Raw genomic sequence first — 27,590 nt, 5'->3', positions numbered from 1 at the left:
CAGCGCCGGCCCCAGATTATGTCTTTTTCTCTGCTCCTAACATAGTGTGTAGCATAGCAGGTGTTCACCAAATACTATCTGCATTGAGGAGTAAATGCTGTGCTTAGTTCAGATCTCAGCTCTGCATTTCCTATTCACATGACCCTGGACAAGTTACAAGGAGACTTTGAAAAAGTTCATGGAAATGGAGTTAAAAGTAAAATTTATTTTTGTGCAAAAAGTTTTGAAATCTGTGCAGCTTTTTCATGATAGGTATTTCTGTGGACTTTCTGGAGACCCCCATATATGTCTTTTCTCTGAGCCAGCTTTACTTTTCCTCTTCCGTAAATGGGGACCTCAGTGATAAGCACCTGGCTCATTGGGTACTGTGGGGGTTAAATTAAGTCATCCTGTAAGCCATTAGCATACAGCCTGGTATACAATAGACAGGGGAAGATGTTAGCTCTCCCTTAGAAACAATGGCGCTGTTACAGACATAGTGTCCATGGAATTGTCGGTAAGAATTGGCAGCCCTACGTGATGCCAAGTCTCAGTGACAGCATGGAAGTTGGGGGTTGAGGTCTACAAGCAAATCTCTGCTGATGCCGTGTGGGCACTCACCTGGGCTCACGCATGCATCTGCACCAGGAGCTGGCCCTGCCCGAGTGGTCACCAGGTGCCAGGCCCTGGGCATTGTCTCATTTCGTTCTTGCTGCCAACCTACCTTTCCCTGATGTCACGGATGAGAAATCCAGCCTAAGTAACTTGCCAGGACTGGGGAGTGAGTGAGCTGACATCAAACCCAGTTCTCATTCAGGGGCTGATCCTTGGCGGCAGGGAGGAATTGGAGAAGGAGCAGTGTCTGTTAGGATTTGGGTGGGCTATGCCGGGGGGGCTGCTGAAGAGGGGGAGATTGGGATTTCATCTGTTTCCCCCGGGCACTGATCAAGGATTTCTGTGCCATTCAAGTCTAAGAGGCAACCTAGGAAATGTGGTTTCTGTTACCGGAAAGGTTGATGTAACCACTGGTCAGGAGGCTGGACCAGCTTGGAAGTGTGAGTGCTGCGGTTGCAACTACTCCACCTACTCCCCCTTCACCCCCAAGTGCCCCTCGTACTCCACACGGCACTCACGTCCCTGCCTGCGGGCCTTTGAACTGGCTGTTCCTTCCTACTGGCTAGCTCTCCTCTCAGCGTCCGAGTGGCTGGTCCCTTCTCACCCTTCCGGGTCCACTCCAACGTCCTGTCGCTGGAGAGCCCTTTCCTGGCTGTCCCCTCCCATGTCACCTCCCTCCCCATGCTTGTCTCTCACCCTCTCTCCTGCTTTACCTCCATGACCTGTATCACAGTTGAAATGATCTCCTTGGGTCAGTCACTTTTTTGTTACTTGTCTTTCACACTGGAATGCCAGCTCCTCGGAGGAGTGATCGTATCTGTCTCACTCATGCTTCCAGTGCCTAAATCAATGCTTGGCACATGGGAGCGCTCAAATAACGTTTGCTCAACTATTTAGACTCCTGGCTCTAGAGTGGGCATGTGTATACAGGTGGATGGATCATATCATGGGATCTGGAACCAAGCCTCTTGGGTCTGTTCCTTGCTAGTTGTGTGACACTGGGCTGGGTTCTAAACTTTGCTGGATCTCAGCTTGCCCATCTCTACCATGGGACAATAATGGCACCTGCACCATAGGACTGGGATGAGGAGGAAATGAGTTAAGCCATGTTAGGCATTAAGAGTACCTGACAGGGGCTGATGCAGTAGTGTAGTGCGTAAAGCCACTGTCTGCAGTACTGGCATCCCATATGGACACCGATTTGAGTCCCAGCTGCTCTACTTCTGGTCCAGCTCTCTGCTATGGCCATGGAGTCCCAGAAGAAGCTCCTGGCTCCTGACTTTGGATCAGCCCAACTGTGGCCATTGTGGCCATCTGGGGAGTGAACCAGCGGATGGATGACCTCTCTTTCTTTCCTCCCTGCCTCTCTGTAACTCTGCCTTTCAAATAAATAAATAAAATCTTAAAAAAAAAATAGAGTGCCCAACACATGCCGCTGCTTTGGTGGGGGCGGGGGGTGTCTTTTATTTATTATCCCTGTAACACTGCTCTGCCCCTTTCGCTCTTCCCCCCTGGCTGGATGGTCAGACCCGTCTTCTCAGCCAGTCCTCCCAAAGCACACAGGGAACCCCTGTTTAGGGCCCATTCTCTTCCCCTTCCCCAAACTGAGCTGTAGAACTTATCTGCCCTCTTGGGATGAGCTAGATTCCTCTCATTCCTTGATGAAACCCCCAGTGCCACACTTAGATATCTCTGTACCATTGCCTTTATACTCCTGCCAGTACACACTGTTCATTCTTGATCTTTTTTGTTCGGAATCTGGCTTGGGTGGCTGCAGTCTGCCCATTTTTTGGACAGAAAGGGTGTCATCTGCCACAGAGCTGTGATGTCATTCATTGTGGTGCGAAGAAAGGAGTCTGGGAGGGAGAAGTGCAGACTCTGCGTGCCTCCGTGTTTTGGCTTCCCCTTTTCAGGCCTCTTCTTCTTCTTTTAAGGTTTATTTGAGAGGCAGAGTTACAGACAAAGAAAGAAGTTTTCCATCCACTGGTTCATTCCCCAAATGGCCATAATGGCCAGAGCTGGGCCAATCTGAAGCCAGGAGCCAGGAGCTCCTTCTGGGTCTCCCACGTGGGTACAGGGGCCCAAGCACTTGGGGCATATTCTGCTGCTTTTCCAGGCCATAGCAGGGAGCTGGATCAGAAGTGGAGCAGCCCAGGCTGGCACCACAGCTCACTAGGCTAATCCTCCGCCTGTGGCCCCGGCACAGGGTTCTAGTCCCAGTCAGGGCACCGGATTCTGTCCCGGTTGCTCCTCTTTCAGGCCAGCTCTCTGCTGTGGCCTGGGAAGGCAGTGGAGGATGGCCCAAGTGCTTTGGCCCTGCACCTGCATGGGAGACCAGGAAGAAGCACCTGGCTCCTGGCTTCGGATCGGCGCAGCGTGCCGGCCGTGGCGGCCATTTCGGGGGTGAACCAATGGAAGGAAGACCTTTCTCTCTGTCTCTCTCTCTCACTGTCTAACTCTGCCTGTCAAAAAAAAAAAAAAAAAAAAAAGGAAGAAGAAGAAGTGGAGCAAGCTGATGCCCATATAGGATGCCGGCACTGCAAGTGGAGGCTTAGCGACTATACCACAGTGCTGGTGTCCCCTTTCCAGACTTCTGCAACTCCACCGACGTGGAAATAAAATAAGGAGGGAGGCCTAAAACCCCACAGCCTTAGCTCATTTATGGTAGCTGAGGTCAAGAAGCATCCCCATCAACATAGCCCATAGACCCAGAGAGAAATGAAGTGTGATTACTCTCATACTCAGATCTCTATCACATGATCCAGTTTTGGCATTGATTATGTAGTAGCTTGATCATATTAAAAATGATTTTTTTCCCCAAAAAAAGTCATCCCAAACCACAGACATCTGTCTACCAGGGGGCAGTGCTGTGTGGGCCTTCCTAGTGTCCGGTGCTTGCTCGGGTGTGCACGGCAAGGCAGTGAGGCCCTTCTGCACTTGTCAGTAGGTTAGGTTAGGCAGCCAGCATGTCTGGCCTTGGACTTCAGGGGCTGTCGTTTTGCTAGTGTTCTGGGCAACTTTGAATCGGGAAGTGCTGTTGGGCATTGGTAAGTTTAAAAACGATAAGATATCCTGAAGACAATTGAAATGTTGGAAGTTATGCAAAAGTGCCAAGGACTTAGTCACCAACTAAAACTTAAGATTTTCAAGCAGTTAAAACAAGAGAGATGTCAGACAACGTGCATTATACCAGGAGACAGAGGAATCTATTGCTCATGGTTTAAAAAGAGAAGAAGACAGACACATCCTGTTGGTTTCCTTTCTGACATGCAAGCAGTCTGGAAACAAGTGAGACACTTGGAGAATCTGGCGAATAACCTTGTTAATACAACACGAGTTTGGTTCTTATCGACTAACAGCCAGGCAAAGCCCAGGCTGGCTTCGGCGGTGATGAGTGAGTAACAGGATTCTTGAGGAGTGCCTTGCATGCGTCTCCTGTGTGGGTGGGTAGCTGAATTCAAACAATGAGCTAGCATTTCCAAGTGTGGGTTTGATCTTCCTTACTTGTAATGAGCCACAGTTCTGTTGAGGGAGAAGAGGAGAATGCCCTGGGGTAGGTATTTGGTGCATTGGTTACACCACCTGTATCCCATATTGGAGTTCAGGTCCCGGCTCTGCTCCAATTCCAGCTTCCTGCTAATGCACACCCCGAGAGGCAACAGGTGATGGCTCAAGTACTTGGGTCCCTGCCACCCACCCTGGAGACCTGCACTGAGTTCCTGGATCCTGGACATTTGGGGAGTGAAGTAGCGGTTGACAGCTCTGTCTCTCTGCCTCTGGAATAAATAAAGTAAGACAAACCACATATTACATAAGGAGAATGGTCTGTGAGCATGAGAGGGTTGGTCCCAGCCAGCGCAGCCCAGACACTGCACCCTGTCTTGGATCATCCGCTGGGCTAGCTCTGAAGCGAAGCTCACGGGGTATTGTAGTCACACTTACTTATGTGCATTGATTTGCACCTTGATCTCGCTTCCTGCCTGCCTGTCCCTGCTTTGATTGTGAATCAACCCAGTGTGGCTGCTGCTGCCGCCAGGAGTTGCAGGCAGTGGCTTAGCTAGCAATCAAAGATCAATATTCACCACTCAAAGGTCAGAGGCTCCCAGGGACTTGAGGCTGTTTCTAAAAAGGGCCTTTGGGAGGCGTGAATTATGTGCTGAACACCTGGTTACATCTCGGTTCTTGGAATGGACTTTTAGGAAGAATTCTTCCACCCTGTAGTACCGCTCAGGACACGTTTCTCAGCCATCTGCTACCTTGGGGACTTTGCAGTACTAAAGGAAGATGAGAACCAGGCTAGCACTCAAAACGCAGGGGACTGTGTTGAGGTCTTGGTGTTCTGGTGCTCACTAAAGGAACTAGGGTAGGAAGAAAATTCTGGACAAGACTGATGTCATCAAGAGAAGGACCTGTCTCCTACTGGGTCTTCCCCTTCTAGCTCTCTCTCTCCCACCCATACAGTAGCTCAGATTCAAGCAGAGGAGGATTCTCATTGGGAAGAAATCTTTTTTTGTTGTGACCTTGACCATGAACCTGAGAAGTTTGCTTGGGGAGGTGTCATCCTGTTTTCTTGTAAACTCTCAGTATTGTGATACAGACAGATTTACACCTTTGCACCTGGGTAAATAGGTCACACAGACATAAAATCACATAAGGCCCACCTATCTACTTGGGCAAGCTGCAGGCTTAACCAAAAAGACTGTAGGTTTTTACCTAGTGGCTCTGTTTCATAGGTGGGGACGTGCATAAACACCTTGACATAGAAAAAAGGGAGCTGAACTATTAACCAGCGGTGTTTTGATGCCAGCTGCTTAACCAACTGCAAGTTCAAAGCTGCCAGTCTAATTGCTGTCATTTGGCTCTTTTAAGTCTTCCAAATACAGTCATTCAACAAGGAATTGGTTCCACGAGCCAGCCTGGACACAAATGCTAGGAGCCCTTAGCTGGATGGCTGTGTCCTTCGGAGACTCATGGCCTGGCGCTGAAGACAGACAAGAAACCCAGCCTGTATAGTGCAGGAGGGTAATGTGCTATCAGCACAGAGACTTCTGTGTCTCCTACCCCTGGTGCTTTGAGAGCATGAGCTGGAGATAACCAAATTGCCAGCTTAAGGGATAGGGTTAGTACACCACTCACACATTCTAGTCCAGAAAGAGAAAGGCCGCATGCTGGGCTTCTCACATTTTAGTTGAGAAGCTGTGTTCAGGGTAGTAGGTTGGGGCTACAGGGAGAGAAAGGCCACTTCTGCAGAGCAGAGCCAAGAGTCGGTCTGAAAAGGTTATGTGTTGTTGCCTGAGTACTGAGACCTTAACCACGAGTTAGAATTAGCCAGATGAAGGGCTGGCACTGTGGTTCACTTGGTTAATCCTCCACCTTAAGCGCCGGCATCCCATGTGGGCACCAGGTTCTGGTCTCGATTACTCCTCTTCTAGTCCAGCTCTCTGCTATAGCCTGGGAAAGCAGTAGAAGATGGCCCAAGTGCTTGGGCCCCTGCATCCGCATGGGAGACCAGGAGGAAGCACTTGGCTCCTGGCTTCGGATCAGGGTAGATCCGACCATAGAGGCAGAACCAACAGAAGGACTTTTCTCTCTGTCTCTCTCTCTCACTGTCTAACTCTATCTGTCAAATAAATTTAAAAAATTACTGAATCCACTGATAATAAGGCAGGTGTGTGGTCTAGGATTTGATATAATAAAAGCAATGTGATCACAATTGCTTATTAAAAAAAAAAATTAGCCAGACGAAGCCAGAAGCAAGGGTGTTGTTGTAGGCAGAGCCGAGACCCAGGACTGAAAGGTACCCATCACTCAGCAAGTATTCCTAGAGGCTCCCAGGCACTGTCCGCGGTGCTGGGGGTGAATCTGTGCTCCCAATCACCAAAAGCCCTCATTCTCCTGGGCTTGCATTCTAGAGGTGGAGAATGCTGGGCCAGTGGGCGTGAGCCTGCACTGATGGACAGGGACAGCTGGAAGAGCATCGGATGCCCGCCAAAGTGTTTGGACTTGATCCTCAAGGCAGAGGGAGCTCAGAAAGACCAGAGTCATCAACCTGCACTTGGAGATAGAATGTCCCAGCTTACCAGGGGCGGTCCATGCTGGCAGCCAAGAGCACTGGACTACATTGCAGGGACCTCTGGGCGGTGGCAAGAGAGAGGGAGGGAGGGAGGGAGGGAGGGAGAGAGAGAGAGAGAGAGAGAGAGAGAGAGAGAGAGAGAGAGGGATCAGACCCAGGAGGTACTGAGATGCTGGGTGTGTGTCTTGTTGTCATAGATCTTGTTCATGGCTTTCCTTGAGTAGGGGGAAGGAGGAAAGGAAAGGAAGAATTTGCCCAGGAATTTGCCCAAGTTCAGCTGCCAGGAAACCTTTTATCAAGAGTACCAGTGGGCGAATGAATGAGTGAATGATTTAACACAACATCCGTGCCCCTGTTTGCTATGTGTTTGCCTGAAGTTGACAAAAGGCCCGCATTGCATTATCGCAAGGACCTCACGTGGCCACCTCTGAGGGGTGCATCTGCAGTTGCCCCATTTCACAGAAAGCCACATGGAGGCTTGAGCCCAGCCGGCTCTTGATTTGTCTCTGTCGTACTTCAGTGTCTTTCCAGTTACTGCCTCCCCACCCGGGCTCCTTGCACGCAGAGACCCCAGCAAATGATGTTTGCAAGCCAGTTCCATCTTGGAGCCTGTAAATTATGAATGGAGCGGGGAGGGTTTTTATTCCAGTCACATAGCAATTTAGAGAGTTGCCACCGAGAGCCTCATCATCTATTTTAAATTCTGTGTCGATGAAGGCTGGACACACTTAACGCCATGGCGTTATGTCTCTCGGGGGCTTTTGTGACCGCCCTGCCAGCACTGGTGTTCCCTGCTCCTAATACATCTAATTCATGCAGTGGCAAGTGGCTTTGGTTGCTGTCTGGCTGTGTCTTAATTTGTGCTGATTTCCTTGTTAACAGGCTGCCGTAATGTCTGGCTCTGTATTTCCAGCTTAGCCGCACAATGTATTTTCAGACTCTAATTAGGACCCCTGTTGGTGAACCGGCCCAAGCCTGCCCAGATAGATTTGGGGGAAAAAAAACAAAACAAAAGCTCTCCCAAATTACAAAACCATTTTATTGCTTATTAATTAGTCCCTACTGGTTGAAGAGCGTGGCTGGGAGAAGCCGAACAGGTGATGTGCGGGTGGGTTCCTCAGGCTGCGTGTTTTGTGGGACATAGATGGGTGGGGACAGCCAGGGCTCTCCAGAGACTTGGGAATAAGCTTGTATTTGAGTTAAGCTGTGAACTTGAACATGCCGTGGGGGAAGGAATGGTGCCCCCATGCATCAGCTTAAGTGATTATGTAAAAAAATGGGCAAACATGTTTTTCTGATCAAAGCATCAGAGTTTCTTCTCTGGGCTGTTTGTTCATTCACCTGATTTTGCTGGAGCGGCCCCACCCCATCAAGGCACAGGGTCTGGGACTGGAGGAGCCATTCGAAGCCTCAGAGAACCTGTAGTCTACAGAGGAACTCATAGCTGTCACTGTCCCCAAGAGGGTGGCATCCACACACTCAGGGAGAGGCCACACTCCGTTGCCAAGCTGGGTGTATCGGTCAGCCCAGCTGCCTTAACAGATACCGTAGGCTGGAGGCTTTATTTATTTCTCAAGAGTTCTGGAAGCTAGAAATCAGATCAGTGAGAGAGGAAGAGGGAGGGGGGGGAGAGAGAGAGAGAGAGAGAGAGAGAGAGAGAGAGAGAGAGAGAGGAGGGAGAGGGGAAGAAAGGGAGAGAAAGGGAGAGAGAGGGAGAGAGGGAGAGAGAGAGAGAGAGAGAGGGAGAGAGGGAGAAAGAGACAGAAAGAGAGGGAGAGAGAGGGAGAAAGGGGGGGAGAGAGGGGAGAGAGAGAGGGAGAGAGAGAGTACTAGCTCTGGTCTCTTGTGTTTTTTTTTTTTTCCAAGATTTATTTATTTATTTTAAAGGCAGAGTTAGAGACAGAGGAGAGGCAGAGAGAGAGAGAGAGAGAGGTCTTCTATCTGCTATTTTGCTCCCAAATGGCTGTAATCACCAGGGCTGTGCCAGGCCGAAGCCAAGAACCAGGCATCTCTTCCGGGTCTCCCATGTCGGTGCAGGGGCCAAGGACTTGGACCATCTTCCACTGCTTTCCTAGGCCATTATCAGGGAGCTAGATCAGAAGGGGAGCAGCTGGGACTTGAACCAGCACCCACATGGGATGCTTCGCTGCAGGCCGTGTCTTAACCCCTTGCGTCACAGCGCCAGCCCCTCTCATCCTCTTTTTATAAAAGGACTCATCATGGTGTGCCTGCCCTCGTGAGCTCATCTAAGTCTAATCACCCAGAGGCCCCACCTCCACGTGCCACCATACTGGGGAGTAGGGCTTTCACATATGAGTCTGGGAGGAGACACAAGCTTTCAGTCCATAGCACCAGGCAAGAGGTAATGGTGGGCAACAGCTTTTGAGTATCCCAATCCATGGTGGACGGAAGTCCCTGAAGCTTGGCAAACTGAAGGCCCTTTTGTGGGATCCACTCGTGCTCCCTTAGCATGAATGCACTCTACACTCACCAGGGCAGACTCAGGTTCTGAGTTCCCACGTAACCAGTGCACAGGAAGAAAACATGTTGACCATGCCAACACTCCGGTTCCTGTGCCTAGCCTTGGAAGTCAGCTGGGGCGCCGGAATTCCTGTGTCTTTCTCAGGCTCACATGTTTTCTGTGGATGTGAGTCAGGCTCTCAGGGCTGACAAGACCAAGAGTGAATCTCAGGACCTTCCCAGGCAAAGACTGGCTCCAGTAACAGGATGACCTGGTTACTGTAACACTCTTGGCAGGCCCACCCAGCCTCAGGCAGCCTTCCAGAAAGTACGTGAGGCTTTGGGGGTGTGCAGGCCTGGGCTCAGATGCTAGCTCTCTCGTGTCCTAACTGTAGGATCTACAGTCCGCAGTAGAACAGGGTGAATAGCTGGGCCTGCACGTAAGGTGCACCTGTGCTCATACCAGCTGTGTGTGTTCTTGGGAAAGCTACGTAAACTCCACGTCCGCTTCCTTGTCTGTAAAATGGGAGTTCTGGTGCTGGTTTTATAGGGCATTTTTAAAAATTAGAAATAACATCTGCGATATGATCATGACAGTAGGCACTTGACGAATGGACTTATTTTTGTTACACGACAATCATGAACAAAATGAATGCCTACTTATACACCAGGTCTCAGCTTACATCTTACATGCAGTTTCTTTGGAGTAGCTGTTCCCCGACACACACACTGATGCATGCCTGGTTGACTTCTGGAACATTCTGTGCGCACACACACTGTCCTCTGAGTCCTCTTGCAGAATCAGAGTCCTCTCCTCCCTCTCCGAACCATGAGCAACCCGAGGCCATACCAGCAGGGCCATCGCCAGCACGCTCTGGTTGGAAGGCCCAGGCTCGGCTCATGGACCGAACCCTAGAGGCCCCTGTGCTGTGGCTGTGCTTCTGGCCAGTTGGCCCTTCTCACAAGTTCTTCCATGGGGTGGAAGAAGGGGCCCTTGGCTTACACTTTATGGTGGGGAAAATGAAAGCTATGTCTCACTGTCTAGTTCAGAAAATTCCAGGTCTGGCTTCTGTATGGTCCTGCTTGAGTCTGGGGTCCTGGGCCCTGGGGCCCAACGTGGAGGAGGTTGTGCTCACTGCTGAGTCCCGGGTTGGCATCGGGGTGGGTGGTTGCCAGCGTGGAGCAGGCATCAGCCCCACATGAGTTGCATGAAAGGGGTGGGTAGAGAACGAGTGGATGCCCGGCAGGGAAACACCAGTGATGGGTGCTCCAGGCAGTGCGCGGGTATCGCCGGGTGAATCCATGTGGGAGACATAGAAAGGCTGTGAGCAAGTGTCTTCCTTCTTCTTCCAGCCGGGGTGTTGCTTGGCCTGTGGCATCTTCACTTCAGTCTCCACCTCTGTCTTCACGTGGCCATTCCCTTCCCTCCGTGTGCCATGGCAGTCCCTCCCCCCCCCCCCCCCCCGTGTCTCTGTCTTCTCCTTATAAGGACATCAGTGACAGTGGCTAACGACCCACTCTCTTCCAGGATGAGCTCAATAATTACATCTGCAATGGCCCTATGTTCAAATATGAGGACTTCGGTGTATCTCCTGGAGGGATACCATCCAGCCCACAGCAAGTGGCAAAGGCTCGGGAGGCTGGCTGAACAGGTAGCATGAGCCGGACTAGGCTGGGTTATGGGGCTAGGCAGAGGCAGGTCACTGAGGACTTGGGGACGGGGTGGCATGACCCATCGGTGTGCTAGCATGTGTCAGAGAGAGGGATTCAGGTGAACAGAGACATCGTTGAGAACGAGGAGCTGAAGGAGGCAGGAAGTGGCAGAGAGACTCAAAGATAAAGCTTCGGTTTTCAGCCTGGTTAACCAGGACAGGGGAGGCACGGGCTTTTGGAGGGAAGACACTGAGTTTGTTCTGTGCTTGTTGAGTCTGGGGTGATTTGTGTCACACATGTGACAGTGAACTTGATACAAGAGTAGTACCAGCAGCAGCCAAGTGCTCTGATCCATTCATGCTCTACTTAATTATTGCACCCCCCACTGGACGGAATGTTCTTTCTCCATGGTTAGCCAGTGATGACAGTAATCACATTGATTACCCTGAATTTTAAAAACATACTCTGGGGCCAGCATTGTGGTTAGCAGCTTAAGCCACTACCTGCGGCGCCGGCATCCCACATGGGTGCCGGTTTGAGACCCTGATGCCCTACTTCTAATCTAGCTCTCTGCTGATGTGCCTGGGAAAGCAGCAGACGATGGCCCAAGTGCTTAGGCCCTGTCATCCACGTGGGAGACCTGGAAGAAGCCCTGGGCTCCTGGCTTTGGTCTGGCCCAGTCCTGTCTGTTGGAGCCTTTGGGGGAATGAACCAACTGATAGAAGATCCTATCTCTCTATCTCTCTCTCATCTTTCTGTAACTCTGCCTTTCAAGTAAATAAAAAATAAATCTTAAAACAAAAATACTGCTGATTGCCTTTTGAGTACTATCTCATTGAAACCTTCAAATAACCTGGAGAGAAAGGTCTGCTCATGCCCACTTTGCAGATGAAGATACTGATACTCAGACTAAGTTAGATAGTCTCATACTAGAGGGAATTAGGGCCAGACTTGAACCCAGGTTTGTTTGTCCGTGCTTTTAAAATTCCTATCATTGGGGCCAGTGCTGTGGGCTTAGTAGGCTAAGCCTCCACCTGCAGTGCCAGCATCTCATGTGAGTGCTGGTTTGAGTACTGGCTGCTCCTCTTCCAATCCAGTTTTCTGCTTGTGGTATGAGAAAGCAGTAGAAGATGACCCAAATGCCTGGGCCCCTGCACCCATATGGGAGGCTTGGAGGAAGCTCCTGGCTCCTGGCTTCCAATCAGCTCAATTCCAGCTAACGTGGCAATCTGGGGGGTGAACAAGCAGATGGAAGATCTCTCTGTCTCTGTCACTCTGCTTCTTGACTAAATAAATTAATTTTTAAAATTCCTATCATTCTGCCTTCCATAGAACATTCTTTATATTCCTTTGATAGGAGGAATCTTCTTTTTTTTTAATTTTTTAAAATTTTATTTGACAGGTAGAGTTATAGACAGTGAGAGAGAGACAGAGAGAAAGGTCTTCCTTCCATTGGTTCACTCCCCTAATGGCCGCTACGGCCAGCGCTGCACCATTCCGAAGCCAGGAGCCAGGTGCTTCCTCCTGGTCTCCCATGGGGTGCAGGGACCCAAGCACTTGGGCCATCCTCCACTGCCCTCCCGGGCCACAGCAGAGAGCTGGCCTGGAAGAGGAGCAACCGGGACAGAATCCGGCGCCCCGACCGGGACTAGAACCTGGTGTGCCGGCGCCGCAGGCGGAGGATTAGCCTAGTGAGCCGCGGCGCCGGCCAGGATGAATCTTCTTGTCTGCACTGGTGACAGTTTGCTGAGTGTGTGTTGATGAAGGTGGTGCTTTCTTCCTTGCAGCTCCCCAGTGGCTCCCAGGTGAGATGGCAGATAACGTGCATGTGTGTGTTGGGAGGCAGGACGATGAGCAAAGGGAGGAGTGGCCTCTGACGTCTTCATGTCTGTGAGTCCAGCTGCTGGGGAAATCTGAGTCTTGGTGGCTTCAGAGCCCTGTTGAGCAAGCTGGGGTCAGTGCGGGCCATGGCGGTCCCACCAGACCCACTGAAGCAGGTGTCAGCAGGTAGCAGGCAGGACTCTAGCTGCCGCTGATGTGGGGAAATGGCCTTCCCCCAGGTCTAGAGCCAGACCATGGGGACGTGGCGGGAGCTGGCAGACACACAGGTGTTCTTGGGGAGCTCCGTTCTAGATGAGGGCCTTGGGCAGCAAGTAAGGGGACAAAATCATGAGCAAGTTCAGACAGCCTTGGGACAACAGCGGTCAGTGATGCTGTAGGAGTCACTGGGTGGCATGACCTCCCCTAAGAGGAGAAATGTGAAGGGGCCAGCCTTGTGGAGACCGGAACAGAACAGCCCGGACACAGAAAGGGCCTGAGGCGGGAATAGGCTTGGGCTGTTCTAGAAAGTTCCACTCAAGCTTGGAGAGCGAGCTTCAGGGAACATGGGGCTGACGTCACATGGGGTCCAGATCTCCAGGGCGGAAAGTCCCCATCCTTCCAGTGTCATATCACCCGTGGGAACAGATGATGTTTGTGCCCCTTTCCAAGACCACCACTGAGGCTCCTGGCAGTGGAGGTGGCCAGCCTGGGGCTCCAGCTGGGTTGCGTGGCATCCCACCCCGAGAGCTCCCTCCGCATTGGGTGGCACTCAGGGGATTGCTTACCGAGGATTTGTTCAGGGCACAGGCAGAGCTGGGGTAGGAATTCCCCGCTCTAGTGGCCGAGAAGAACGCATCTCAGAACACTGAGGACTTGGGCTTATCCTGCGGGAAGCTCCGGTGAAGGTTGGATCATGCAGTGACTTCTGATCTCGTTTGATTGCACTGAGGATCCACCAAAGGGTGTCCAGATGGGGACTAGTATCAGCTGGCTAAGATGAACGCTTTTGAAGTTACTTTGGCTGCCCCATGGAAAATGGACAAAAGGACAGTTGGGGGCAGGAATAGAAGAAGAGAGCCAGGCTGCCCCCTATAGCTGGCCATGCCATATTCTGTTCGTCTCTAGACTATGGTGCCACTGGACCCACTGGGGTTCTGCAACGTGGTGGCCCGGGGGGACACAATGCAGAGACACTGGCAGTGGCCTGGGTGCATGATGACAGACACCTAGACTAGGACATTAGCAGGTGGGTGGAGAGGGGAGGGTGGGTTTGGAAGTAGGGTTGATAGGACACACCAGCAGCAGGGCTGTGGACAGGGAGGAGGAGGAGGAACAACAAAGACTCTGAGTTGAGCAACAGGGTGGGAGGTGGTGGTGTTTACTGAGGTAGGGGAGGAACAGGTATGCAGGGAAATATTTAAAGAAGATCAGATAAACTTGTAGAGACTGGCAAAGGAAGCAAAGCCTGGGGCCCTGAGGCCAACAGGCATTTCTCCCCTTGTTCTGGGGAGCCCAGGGCTGAGAGTTTGCCTGTTTTTTTTTTTTTATTATTATTTTTTAAGATTTTTTAAAAATTTATTTGAGGAGTAGAGAGGTAGAATTACAGGAGAGAGAGAGAGAGAGAGAAAGTTCTTCCATCCACTGGTTCACTTTCCAGTTGGCTGAATGGTTGGAGCTGGGCCAATCCGAAGCCAGGAGCCAAGAGCTTCCTCCAGGTCTCCCACGTGGGTACTGGGGCCCAAGCACTTGGGCCATCTTCTGCTGCTTTCCCAGGCCATAGCAGCAGAGAGCTGGGTTGGAAGAGGAGCAGCCGGGACTAGAACCGGCGCCCATATGGGATGCTGGTGCCACAGGCGGAGGCTTTAGCCCACTATGCCACAGCAGCAGCCCCTGCCTGGGGTTTACGCTGTGGTCGATGCTGTCGTGCAGAGCTTGCGTTCGGGGTGTCTGGCCCAGCAGCTGCACAGAGCCCGGCACTTAGAAGGACTGGGCGCTTTGTGTAATGCCCTGCCATTGCCATCTTGAAATGCTTGGTGATTTTTGAACACTCTGTGTCTGCTTTGCATTGGGCCTACAAATTGTACACGTGGTCCTGCTGTGGGGGGGATGAAGAGATGACACCAATAAACTTGGGCCAGAGTATGCAGAACTTCAAATTCAAACCAGAATCCATCCACGGGCAACAGCTGCTGATGACTTAATGTATGTGAAGTGCTTGGAAGAGTGCCCAGAGTATAGTGGCTGGTAAGCAACCACGGGAGAGTAATAAGAATTATTGTAAGGGCCATTTGAGAGTGTGAGCTGGGAAAGATCCTTGTCATTCCTTCTCGGGAGGAAGAGAACAGGACGTGGGGAACGGTGAATGGTTGTTTGGGGAGCAAAGATGCGAACCACGGATGGCACTGGGTTTGGAATTCTAAGGATAGTGGCTGCGTGCCCCATCAGTATCCACAGCTCTGGATTTTGTCCCAGGGGTTCCGTCCCTGTGTGCGTGTCTGCTGGGGATGCTTTGAAAGACACCTGTGCCCCAGGCCCAAGGAAAGGAATGCAACAAGGACATCTCCCAGCCCTGGGGCAGGACTGAAGGGCCGGAGGGGTGTGGGCTGGAGCCACAAGCCCTGGATGTCCCTGAGGCTCTGGTGGGAGGGCCTCACTGTGCCTGTGCAAAGCCTGCGGTGCGTGCTGGTGCACACGCCTTCCCTGCCCTCATTCTGTCACGGGAGCATCACCCAGCCTGCCTCCTGCAGAGACTCCCGAGCCACGCCAGGTGTCCAGATGGGCAGAGCTGGGATCTCCCAGTGCCATCTCGCTGCTCCCCGTTGCGTCCCTTCTTTGCCGGTTGCCACCCTGAGAAATGGTGTCAGAGGCTGAGGCCCGGGTCTGTGTTATGTTGCATAGAAACAGAGAAGACAGGGGCTTCATCACTCGGCACACACTCGGGAGCCTGGGGACTTCCTAGTGAACTGAGTATTATCTACTGAGACAGGCAGACAGACACCGCTCTGGTTGCATATTGCTGAGCAACGAGTTATCTCCCAACTTAGCTCAAAACAACAGCCAAAGCTCCTGATTTTATCATCATCAGGCCAGGCACCTCCTGGTTGAGCAATTTTTCCCTTTCGGCATTCTGTTGACAAAGGTCGCCCGTGGGCAGGCGGGGAGGTCTGAGATGTCCTTGCCCACCTGGCTGCCATGTTGCCAGCAATGGCCCCTGCTGGGGTCATTGGCCAGAAAGCTCACAGGTGACTCGTCCAGCAAGGTGACCTCAGGGTAGTCCTGCTTCTTAGATGGCGGCGGCTCCCCAAGTGTTTCAAGGGAGGAAGTGGAAACTGGGTCTTGTAAGGCCGGAGCCCAGCACGTGGTACAGGGTCACTGCTTCCACAGTGTTCTGTTGGTCACAGCACCTGCCCAGATTCAAGGGAAAGGAACACAGGTGCCCCCGCTCTCCGTGGGAGGCACTGTTAACCTGCCCTCAAGGTGAAGACAAAGAATTATGGTTCCATGCTAAGGGACTTGCAACAGGGTATGTGAGTGAAATTACATGGAGAAGGGGGCACAGGCACAGGCACGGGGCGGGGAGTACTGCAGATAGGTGGGGCGGGGGGACCGTCGGGGAACAGATCAGCCATTGGGAACACTTGAACCAGTTCTTGAAGGCAGCTGGGACTTGTTAGTCAGTGTGAGGTAGGATGGTAAGGAAAAGCCTTTCCAGGGGGTCACAGCTTGGGCAAAGGCACAGAGGCAGGGCGTGCCGGAGCCTGCGGCGTGGAGAGGTCAGAGGCAGCCGGTGAGCCCCAGGGGCAGGCGGAGGGGATTGGTGTGATCAGATCTGCATTCCAGGAAGATATTTGCACTAACGTGGAGATGATGTGGGGTATTAGGAAGATCAGGCTCTTGTAGTAACCTTGACTGCAACTCCTGTGGACCGCCATGGGGCACTGACAGTGGGCAGCGGACAGTTGGCACAGATCTGGGAGCTCTTTGGCGGGGGCAGGACCGGTAGAACTTGGTGACGCCTTTGCTGGGAGGAGTGAGTGAGGGTGAGGAGTCCAGGCAGGCCCCCGCCTCTCTGGTGAGATGGGCCGTGAATGGTGCAGCTGGGAGCAGGGCTGGGAGGTGGAGACAGTGCGGCAGCCCTGGGTTGCTGTACAGAGGGACCCAGAGCGATATCCTGGAGAGAGGGGCGTGCAGGTGGTCTCTGCCATACCCAGTGTGCACTGGAAGCACACATTTGGGGATCAGCAGCTTTCAGGCCAGGGACTGTCTCTGTCTTCCCAGAGGCTGTGAGGGGACGTGGAGTGAAAGGGGGCTGGGGGGTGGGGCAGGAAGGAAGTCGAGGGGTTGCTGTGGGGCGGCCATGGATGGTGAAGACAGGTGTCCTGGACAGCGGAGGAGGAGGAAGAGGAGGAGGAGGAGGAGGAGGAGGAGGAGACTTTGCGGGAGGGAGCTGGCTGAGCGGTCGCCACTCTGAATGGTGCCTGGTGGCTAGGAGAAAGCTAAGCCGGACTCCTCTTTCCAGTGGCTGGCATTCTTCAAACCTGCTTAGGACTCCTGCGGAGGGCGGGCACAGCCTCCTGTTTCCCGCAGGCCTCCTAGGAGAGCATGCAGGTGCGTGATCACCTGCTTTTTCCCCTGAAGGTTTGGGAGGCAGGGGGCTCCTCGGCTTCCCCGATAGACGAAGCCGGTACTTTACCCCCTTACTCTAGGAGCCTTCCAGTGCCTATGCAGTAGCACCCTCAGGTCACGGCGGGCTGCATTTGGAGACGTGTGTGCCTGCGTGTGCATGGTATACAGGTGTGTCGGTGTGTGTCTGTGACGCTCTGGTCTCTTCCCGTGCCCATGTCCATGCTCACTTCTCCCTCCTTTACACAGGGCCCCAGGGACTGGGCACATTTTCTCTCTCTTTTTTAAGATTTATTTATTTTTATTTGAAAGACAGAATTCCAGAGAGAGAGAGAGAGAGACAGATAGACAGACAGAGAGAAAGGTCTTCCATCCACTGGTTCACTCCCCAGATGGCTGCAATGCCCGGAGCTGCGCCAATCCGAAGCCAGGAGCCAGGAACTTCCTCCAGGTCTCCCACGTGGGTGCAGGGGCCCAAGGACCTGGAACATCTTCTACTGCTTTCCCAGGCCTTAGCAGAGAGCTGGATCAGAAGTGGAGCAGCCAGGTCTTGAACCGGTACCCATATGGGATGCCACCACTGCAGGCCATGGCTTTACCCGCTACGCCACAGCGCTGTGGGCATGTTTTCATCTCTACTCTACTCGTGGAGTTCTCACCCCAAGACCAGCTGTGGAGGGGCTGAGTCTGCCCCTTCCCTTCCCTTCGACTGTTGAGACCAGCTTCCAGACTTCCTAGAGGAGCCAGTGTGGTTGGATGGCACACACGTGAGAACTGGATGGGACAGGCCTGAGTCTGAACAAGTGTCCTTGGGTAGCTGGCCATGTGGCGCCATAGCCAGGACCTGGGGCTGCAGAAAAGTGCCTGCCCCCCACCGGGGGGGCCTTCCAGCAGTGTGCAGCAGGCTCTGTAACTGCCCAGTGCCTCAGTTTCCTCATTTGCACGCAATCCTACATCCCAGGGCTGCTGTCAGGATTAAACGTGAAATGCCACATCCAGGGCTCATGCTAAGCGAGTGGCTGGAACAGACATGACCTTGTAGGACTTGCATCATTGAGGACGGGGACAATTTCTTTGTTTCCCTAACCTTTGTCACAGGCCTTGTCCCTGGTCATGGTGGCTGCTCAGTAAATATTTGGAGAATAAGTGAGTGAGATGGTGAAGGACCCTCTTAGTTAGAAATAAATTCTCATCAGAAGGTCTCAGCTTCATGCACTTTGGTCCCCTTCTCAGAGTTCTCTTTGGGCTTTTTCCTCTTACTCTGGAAGATTTCCTTTTTTTTTTTTTTTAATTGAGGTGGCATTTATAGAACATAAAATTAACTGTTTCAAACTGTTAGTCATTAACAATTCAGCAGCATTTAGTACACTCACTCACTCCTCCTGTTGTGCAACCCTCACCTCTATGGAGTTACAAAACACTCTCATTCCCCCACAATAAAATCCCACCCCTTAAGTTGTCACCGATTGCCCTCCCTCCGGCCCCTGGCATCCGTCCATTTGCTTCTGTCTCGGTGAAATTGCCTGTTGTGGACGCTTCGTACAAATGGAATCATGATCCGTGGCCTTTTGTATGCGGCTTGTTTCACTCATAGTGATGTCAAGGATCAATGCGTGTGTGGCACACATTGGCACTTACGTCTTCCTGCTCAGTAGTATTCCAGCGTGTGGGTCTACCTCTCTTGGTGGACGATTGGCTATGGTGAACCGTGCTGCTGTGAACATGTGTGTGTTACTAGTATTTTAGCAGCTGATTTCAGGTCTCTTTGGGTTCTTCCTAAGACAGGAACTGTTGAGTCATATACTAATTAGTCTCTATGATTTTTAAGGTTTTGCCCTATGGTCTTCAAGCTTGAGGCTCACCTTTTTGGTGACAGGGAAAGGAAAGAGAAGGGAGAAGGGGGAGGGGAAGGGAAGGAGAAAGAAAAGGAAAGAACCCACTCTTGCTCTGCAGACCTCACTGCCTTCCAGACCATATTCTCTGCAGATGTCAAGGTGACGGTGAAGGGCAGGGACTCTGTCCCGCTTGCTGTTGGTAGCTCCATGCGGCGTCTCTGAGGGGTAGGCAAGCATTCAAAACTCAGAGGGTTTCAGTCTACAGGTGGACCTGGTGGCCAGGGAGAGGCTGTGGGTAGCATTCAGGAGGAGGCTCTTCGAAGTCTCCCACTCTGCCCCCTCCGCTGTGGGCCAGCCCCTGGTCCTCCTTGCTCTCAGGTGTTCCTTCCTCCGGCATGGTGCAATGCTGAGCTTGCCTGCAAAGCTCCCCACAGTCTGCCCCCAGCGATGCTTTGCTCCTCCCTTGCCCCCAGCACGGCCCCGAGACATCCCCTGTGTCACTGCCCTGTTCAAGACTCCAGACCTCCACACTTTTAAGGCCCTTTAAAAATTAAATGTGTCAAATACAACACACAAATTAAGATTTGGTTCTTTGAATCATGAGGATGTCAACACCTTGGCCTTATACATACGGCAGTCACATGACCTTTCCCTATGCCCACAATACCGTGTTATGCCCAGGTGACAACCATGCTTCCCGACCATCTTCTACCACATCAGCTTAAGATCCTTCACATGTGTTGTTTGTTTGAACTGGGGTCCAATGAAACGTGATGGGTTACATTGGGCTTTGCTGCTTTAGCTTCCTTTCATGACTCAGTCCTGACCTGATTCTTCCCCATGGTTTTGCCTTTTTGCAGAGCCTAGGAGATGTCTCGGTACTGGTTTAGAAATTATTTCCTTGTTATTTAATTTGTTCTCCCATTAGCTGTGTTTCCTGTAACCTGGAAATTGGGCCCAGAGGTTTTGATTAGATTCAGGTTAAATGTTTTTGGCAAGAATCCTTGATTTTATAAATTTCATCTTGCATCTCATCAGGAGACATGCAAGGTCAGGGAGCCGGTTATTAGGGGCACTACATTTTGTAAGCTGTTGGTCACCAGCTCTGTCCCATTTGTGAGTGGCCCGAGGGTGACACTATGTCACCCTTTCCCAACACGCTCTCCGGTCATCGGTTATGTGGGGGAAGTGGCGCAGCAGTGGTGACTTCCTGAGCCTGCTGTCACTTCCTCGTGTGCTCGCTGCCAATCTTCTATACAAGGAGTGCTTACCTTCAGCTCCTGGCAGTGGCAATGGGGCTGTTTGAATGCCAGGGAAAATGTTTAATTCTCTAATGTTCAGGGTAGGGCGTTCGTTGTATGGTGTTCTCCTTTAATTGTGGAAAATTAGTTTTGTTTTGTTTTTCTTTTTAAAGTGTTTTGGGGCTGGTGCTGTGGCACAGTGTGTTAAAGCCCCGGCCTGCTGGCTTCACATATGTGCGCCAGTTTGGGTTCCGGTGTTCCACTTCTAATCCAGCTCCCTGCTAAATGCGCCTGGGAAAGCAGCAGAAGACGGCCCAAGTGCTTGGGCCCCTGCGCCCACTGGGAGACCCGAAAGAAGCCCCTGGCTCTTGGCTTCAGCCTGACCTAGCTCTGGTTGTTGTGCCCATTTGGGGAGTGAACCAGCAGATGAAGGATCTGTCTTTACCTCTCTGTAACTCTGCCATTCAAATAAATAAATCTTTTTTAAAAAGTGTTTTATTTTTAAAATTATGTTTAATTTATTCAAAAGACAGTTTGTGAGAGCAAGATCCCATCAAACAGTTCCCTCCCCAATGCCCATAACGGCCTAGGGGTGGGGGTGGGGTTGGGGTTGGGGGTTGAAGTTGGGAGCTAGGAACTCAGTTCCGATGTGAGCCAGGTTCCAGGAATCCAGTCACTACAGCTATCACTCTGCTTCCTAAGGTCAGCCCTCGCAGGAAGCTGGGCACAGGAGTTGGAGGCAAGACTCTCTCCCAGGTGCTCTGGTTGGGATGTGGGCATCCTACCTGGCATCTTGACAACTAGGCCAAATGCTCACGCTGCAAGTGGCTTTTTTGGTTGTGTGTATGGACTCATCGATTTTTGTTTATTGGAGGCAGATAATCAGTGTTAGCAGTTATTCTTTTTTAAAGAAAGCTTTTAATAAATACAAATTTCATTGGTACAGCTTTAGGGACACAGCGGTTCTTCCCCCCCATACCTGCCTTCCCACCCCCAAACAACTACTCTTGTGATGCCCAACTTGTCTCCGATCTGGCTGGCGGCAGCCCCTCCGAGCTGGTTCTCTGGCGCAACAGGATGTCCCTGACCCCCCCTTGAACTTCCCCTGCCCCAAACCTGGAATTCACTGCTTCCTCAGAGCGCTCTGATTCTGTTTGTTGCAAAACGGTGATTACAGCAAATCGGGGTTAGGTGTGCTCCGTGTGTCAACGCTCCCAAGCCCTCTCAGTGGGTAACAGCTGGGAAAGGTGTTCTCATAGGATACGGTTTTCTCTTAGCACGACTCTTGAGGGCTAGTTTACAAAATGAGGTTCATCCCCCAAAACCCCGCCAGGGCCGGGACCAGAGCGTGAACCCCCGTTCCTCGGGCCCTGGCTTCTTGCGGTTGGCGGGGTCCCCATCACTCTCCTTCCTGCGCAGGTTTGTGGATTTTCACGCAGCGGCCTCCACCTGCTCGCCCTCCAGAGCCTCCCTGCTCACCGGCAGGCTCGGCCTCCGCAATGGAGTCACGCACAACTTTGCGGTCAGTTCTGTCGGGGGCCTTCCACTCAACGAGACCACCTTGGCCGAGGTGCTGCAGCAGGCGGGATACGTCACCGGGATGATAGGTAAGCCCGCCACGCAGCCCACGGTGCCCGCCGCGCGTGCGCAGAGCTCCACCCAAGCCCGCCATGCTGCCCACGGTGGCCGCCGCGCGTGCGCAGAGCTCCACCCAAGCCCGCCACGCTGCCCACGGTGGCCGCCGCGCGTGCGCAGAGCTCCACCCAAGCCCGCCACGCTGCCCACGGTGGCCGCCGCGCGTGCGCAGAGCCCCACTGCCCCAAGCCTCGTTGGTTTCCAGCACTGGAACTGTGCTTTGAGCTTTGAGGAACTGGTGGCTCCTACAGGGGGTTAAGACATACACGCAACTGTTTTCCTCAGTACGTGGTTGTTTTCTTTACGTCAGCTTCTGAGAGAGCCCGTGGGGAGCCGGGCACTGTCTCCACGCCTGCTCCGCCATCTTTGCACGCTGGTGTTTCTCCTCTCGCTTGTTGCCTCATGGTGGCAGGATGGTGGCTTCCGTGCCCTCGCCTCAAAAAAAAAAAAAAAAAAAAAAAAAAAAAAAGAGAGAGAGGCGGGTGGTGCCGGCCGCGCTTGTCCACTTTTAAGGGGGAAGCCAGTCTTTTCTCAGCTGTCACCCAACCCCAGCGCTTGATCTTGAACTGGCTTCAATCTTCCTGGCTGGAGCTGGGTCACGTGGCCACCCCGCCGCAAGGAAGGCTGGGAAACTGGAGCAGGATTAGAATGGCCGACGTGGCCTTGGGCACAGTGGATAAAAGCAGAATTCTGCCAGCCGAGTGAGTGAGGACTTCGGAACGTGGGAAGGAGCCAGCAGCACCTGCCACGCTGTCCAGCGACTTGGTTTGTTAGCGTTTCACTGGTTAAATGCTCTTCGTTGTGTTACCAGGTGAAGCAGCGGCGGCGGAGAGATCATCTCAGTTCTTTGTCTCACAGGGGAGACGACTTTCCGAGTGGACAAGGCAGAGAGAAAAGCAAGATTTATTCAAGTCAGAGACCTCCTGGCCAAGTGGCCGGGAAGGAGGCTCCTGGAGAGGCAAAACCCAAAGGGGCTGGTGGAAATGGGGTTTTTAAGCACAATTTTGGGGAAGAGTGAACAAAATAAACTTGACAGTCAGTAACAAGGTGGGAACAAAACCCTTCAGAAGACCTGAACTGTGATCTTATTTGCTCTGTCTGGCTTGCTCAGACTAAATAACAAAAATGCTATCCCAGGGATAGGATAGGTAAGTTGTTTTCACAGTAAACAGCTCAGAAGGGTGGAATCCCGCTCCCTTGCTGTTCTCGTGATAAGACTGGAAGCTCCCAAGGAGTGGGGCAGGCACTTTTGACCTTGCTGGAAGCAAGCATTTTGCACCCTCAGTTCCCACCGGGACCAACCAGTCCGACTGCTCACTATGAGGTGCCAGGCGCTGGTCTGTTTATTTTTATCAGGGGATGATGGGTATTTACCCGTTGTAGAGATGAGAAAACAGTTTCAGAGCAATGGAGAGACCTGTTGCGTGTTGCCTGGCCTGGGGTGGGTGGAGGCCGGGTCTAGACAGGTGTGTCTGGCCCCAGCTGTGCCCTTGGGCTTTGCTTCCATGCCAGCCTCCCCTCCAGGGGCCAGTAGCAGCCAGCAGCCCCAGCAGCATTCTCAGGCTGCTCGTTAGGTTGACTCTCAAAAGAGCTGAGTCCAGTGGGATTCCCAGAATGAGATGGTGTGCCAACTACAGGGGACAGGAGGGGCTCCTGTCGGTGCCTCCTCTCTGCCCTGAGCTGTGTTCACCTGCGGGAGGTTGCTGTACCCACACTGAGGGCTGGCACCTCTGTGTTGACTCCATTTTCTCCTGGCATCCTTTAGACACGTTCGAACCGCAGCATAGTTCGAACTGGAGCGTAGCGTTCTCTTTTCTGGAAGGGCAGGCCCTCATTGGTCAGAGGTCACCAATTAAGGTCCCACCTTCCTCTCTTTAACAATCCCTTTCTCGGCATGCCCTGAGGCACAATTATGTTATCAGCATCAATACCAGGACTGCATTGTGGGCTGACTCTCCCTGCCGGACCTGTTTAGTGTGTCCATTTAATCCTCATAGCTAGGAGGGCTTGGTCCCAGGGCTGCCCGATTCCAAAACCTTGTGCTGCTGCGAGAGAGGCTAGGCTCTCCCTGAACTGGCCTTGGCCTTCTCACTTCCTGCCGTTAAACTCCAAGGAAGCAACTGGTTACAGGTGGGCTGTTGAGCTGCCACCCACTCTACTGTTCATGCCACCTTTTGCATGTCCCGGGTGGGATATTCAAGCACATCCGCTTTCCGAAATCATGAACTATAGCGCTCTGGTAGGGAAAATTAAAAACCCATCTGCTTCGGTCAGCTTTTCATGACTGCAACAGAACACCGGAGATAAGCTACTTAGGAAGGAAAGAGAGATCTGTTTTGCTCACAAGATGGCTTCTTGCTGTCAAAGTTCCGAGGTGGCCCAGAGTATCACGTGGCAAATGACAGAGGACACATGTGTCCAATTGTGAGCTCTCGGAACCACCAGGAGTTAATCTTGCAGTCTCTACCCTGCTGACCCAATCCAGTCACCACCTGAAGGCCCCAGCTGCAGACACCGTAATTAGTTTGTTTCTACCCTCTTAGTTAACAAAGTTTGGGGGTCCATAGGGCATTTGGGGGGTAGTCACCATCCAACCTCATAACCATGCTGTAGCAGCTGTTGTGCACACTGCTGCTAATCTGGGCCCAGTGATGTGTTCTTATCTGGTTGCATCTATAACACGTGGCCCTGCTGCTTTTCTTTCACATTATTTTATTTCCATGTAATGCGAAATCCAAGCATTGCACATAATGCTTAAATAATACATACATTATAGTTTCCATAATGTTTAGATTTCCATGGAATAATCCAAGCATTCCATGTACTTCATCCATTTCCATTAATTTTTTGTACTAAATTTCCTTTTCAAATGTGCAGAGCCATTGCAGGAAGTGGGTAATGGGCCCCCATAGCTCCTTTATCTGGATTCACTGTCAAGCTTTGCTACCTGCAGTTGTCCCTAGAAGGCAGCCAGTGGGGTTTGATTGATAACTCACTCAGCTGTATTCCCGTAGCTGCCAGTTAATTTCTCTGTTATGTTACTGAAGGCTGCTGCTGTTTGGACCTTTGTAGCCCATTCATTTCTGTGCCCCCTTGTTATTGGGCTTGGTCCTCAGAGTGGATTGAGCAGGTCAGAGCGTTCTGACCTTGTCGGAGTTCTGCCCAGTTCTTCCTCTGACCGAATGCACTTGCAGTGCGGGCAGCAGCAGGTGGTTGACTTTTCTCATTTGCTGCCCCGTAGGTGGCTTGGTGCTGACGCTGCAGTGAGAAGCAGGCTGTCGTCCAGCCTGGGAGGGCTGCTGACGTTGACCAGAGAGAAAGGCAATGAAGCCAGATGGGAACCGGGTATTTCTGAGATGATGTGCAGGTGCACCTGCGTGCTGAGCCACCCAGGGTGCGGAGGCAGAGTCGGGGGACAGCAGACTGCATGGGACTGCTGGACCCTCTTTGAGAGGCGGAAGCTCAGCCTGCTGCCTTCTCAGCTCCTGGCGATGGTCTGTCTTCCCCTTTCACTGTGTGCTTTCCTACATGGGTCCTGAGTCATCCCTGCTGGCTTTCTGTCTCTCTGTGGATGCCCTCCTGGATCCAGAGAGCTAAGCATGGCTTCTGCCATGCATCTGCAGCCTCTCTGGACTGGTCCTCAGTCAAGGGCCAAGTCTGTGGAGAGCTGAGTGTGAGATCGGCCCCTCCAGGCATCTGGGTGCCTCCATGGGGATCCCCTGAACTTCCCTCTCTGGTTTTTCTACAGGCAAATGGCATCTTGGACACCATGGCTCTTATCACCCCAACTTCCGTGGTAAGAATTCTTGGGGGGATATTACTTGGGAAACAGAAAATGAGGCTCCCTGTTGAAAGGTCTCCATGAACACGTGAGCCACCTGCCCTGGGGGAAATCCCTCCTTCCTTAGGGCATAGCAGGGTCTCAGTGTATTTGCAATGCACCTGCTTGCTGGTGCCTTCCCTGTCCCCCCTCCTTGGTGCCTCTCTGCCCCGGCGGCTTTCCTGTCGCAGGCCCATGAGTTTCCTTGCTGTATCCCAGTTCATTGTGCTTCAGGGAACGTTGGGTCCTCCTGAGGTCCAGACCTGGCCTATGCAGTAAGAAGTGACAGTTGTTTCATGAGTTTGCAAGGACCCTGGCCTTGGACCCAGATGAGAGGTGCTGCCTCTTGCCTGCTGCCTACAGCCTTTCACTGCCACAGGCCTCTCCTCCTCTGGCTTTGGGGTATAGGCCAAGGACAGGCTGTCAGAGCCAGTTTTCTGAAAATCAATTTGCTGAATGACGCATTCTGCAAACATCCAATTCGGCGAATTATCGATGGGTTGTCAAGGTTGCGATTTGTGCCCTTGCTCGCTCTCTCTGACTTTTCATTTCATGTGGAAATTCATGAATTTTCTCTTAAGATTATTTATTTATTTGAAAGGAAGACCAACAGAGGGAAAATAAGGCACACACCCACACCCACATCCAGAGAGAGCGAGAGAGAGCGAGAGTGCTTTCACCTGCTGGTTCACTCCCCAAATGGCCGTGATGATGACTGGAGATGGGCCAGGCTGAAGCCAGGAGCCTGGAACTCCATCCTTTTATCCCACATGGTTGGCAGGAGCTCAACTACTTGGACGCTCTTCTGCTGCTTTCTCAGGGGCATTAGCAGGCAGCTGGATCAGAAGTGGAGCAGCTGAGACTTGAACCAGATGCGGGTGTTACAGGCAGTAGCTTAATCTGCTGTGCCACAACATTAGCTCCTGTTTCTGGTCCTTCACAGAAACAGTGTGCTACCCCTCGTCTAGACTCAGCCTGACACCAAGTACAGCCACATTTCAATGCTGTGGGGTGTCCACATCTGTTTGTACAGGTCAAGTTAGCTGGGACATGTTGGGTGGCTTTTTGGTCTTGGTTTTTTTGCCAGTACAATAATCATAACAATAACTACTAGCCATTCTGTAGACAAAGCATATTGGGTTGACAAAGACCTAATGTCCTAATTCAAAGAGTGCATGGCTGATGGAGAGGACCCGTGTCACCCAGGCTGATGGGGAATCCATGGGCTGTACTGGGACTAGAAGTGGAATGGAGGAGGGGGGCTAGCAGGGTGTGGTGAGGAGTGGGAAATCCTACAGGAAACTTGACCCTAGAACTAGGACAGGAATACCGATGCAGTGTCACCTGTGGAGACACAGAGCAGGGAGTTCCAGGTGAAGCCCTTGAGGCCTCCAAGTGTGAGGCACCTGGAGACTGCAAGGTGCCTTGGTTAGTCTGGGAAAAGTGCTTATGGAGCAAGCCTATGGAGGGAGGGCAGGAGATGAAGCCGAAGGTGCCACTCCCCCTTCTCACTGACTTAGATCTTGAGGCCACTGATAAATAACAGGTGCTTGGGAGATTCAAGTCCTGTCTACCCCTAGGAACGTAAGTAAGCTCTCTGGTGATTGAGAAAAGCTTCCTGTGGGAGAATTTGTGCATGCTAGTTGCATGTGTACCTGTATCCTTTGGATGAAAGCTTGGGCTGGAAAAGAGAAAGGCTGAGGGAGGATATTGGGGCAACCTTGACACAAGGTGTGCAGGTCTCAGCACTCACATGCTGCCTTGTCTCATCTCCATCCCACCACCCTGAACCTGAACTTGCCAACCTTCTAAGTCCCAGCTGAAATGCCCTGTCT

The 27,590-nt window shown here is 52.1% G+C and overlaps 1 protein-coding gene across 5 annotated transcripts in view; it reads left to right on the top strand.

Moving 5' to 3' along the window:
- The window catches only part of ARSG (arylsulfatase G), a 132,127-nt gene that overhangs the window by 50,002 nt on the left and 54,535 nt on the right, over nucleotides 1-27,590 (top strand). For all 5 annotated transcript variants that reach the window (XR_007911558.2, XM_051825882.2, XM_051825880.2 and 2 more), the window contains exons 3-4: nucleotides 21,720-21,907; nucleotides 25,684-25,731. Coding sequence is in view for 4 of the 5 variants with exons in the window: in XM_051825882.2 (XP_051681842.2) it covers nucleotides 21,720-21,907; nucleotides 25,684-25,731 (236 nt within the window). In the remaining variant the exon portion in view is untranslated. The remainder of the gene's footprint in view (nucleotides 1-21,719; nucleotides 21,908-25,683; nucleotides 25,732-27,590) is intronic.

Source organism: Oryctolagus cuniculus, chromosome 17 (assembly GCF_964237555.1).
Source record: "Oryctolagus cuniculus chromosome 17, mOryCun1.1, whole genome shotgun sequence".
Taxonomy (NCBI): Eukaryota; Metazoa; Chordata; class Mammalia; order Lagomorpha; family Leporidae; genus Oryctolagus; species Oryctolagus cuniculus.
Note: the sequence above shows the minus strand (reverse complement) of the source record. Positions and strands in the feature narration are given on the sequence as shown.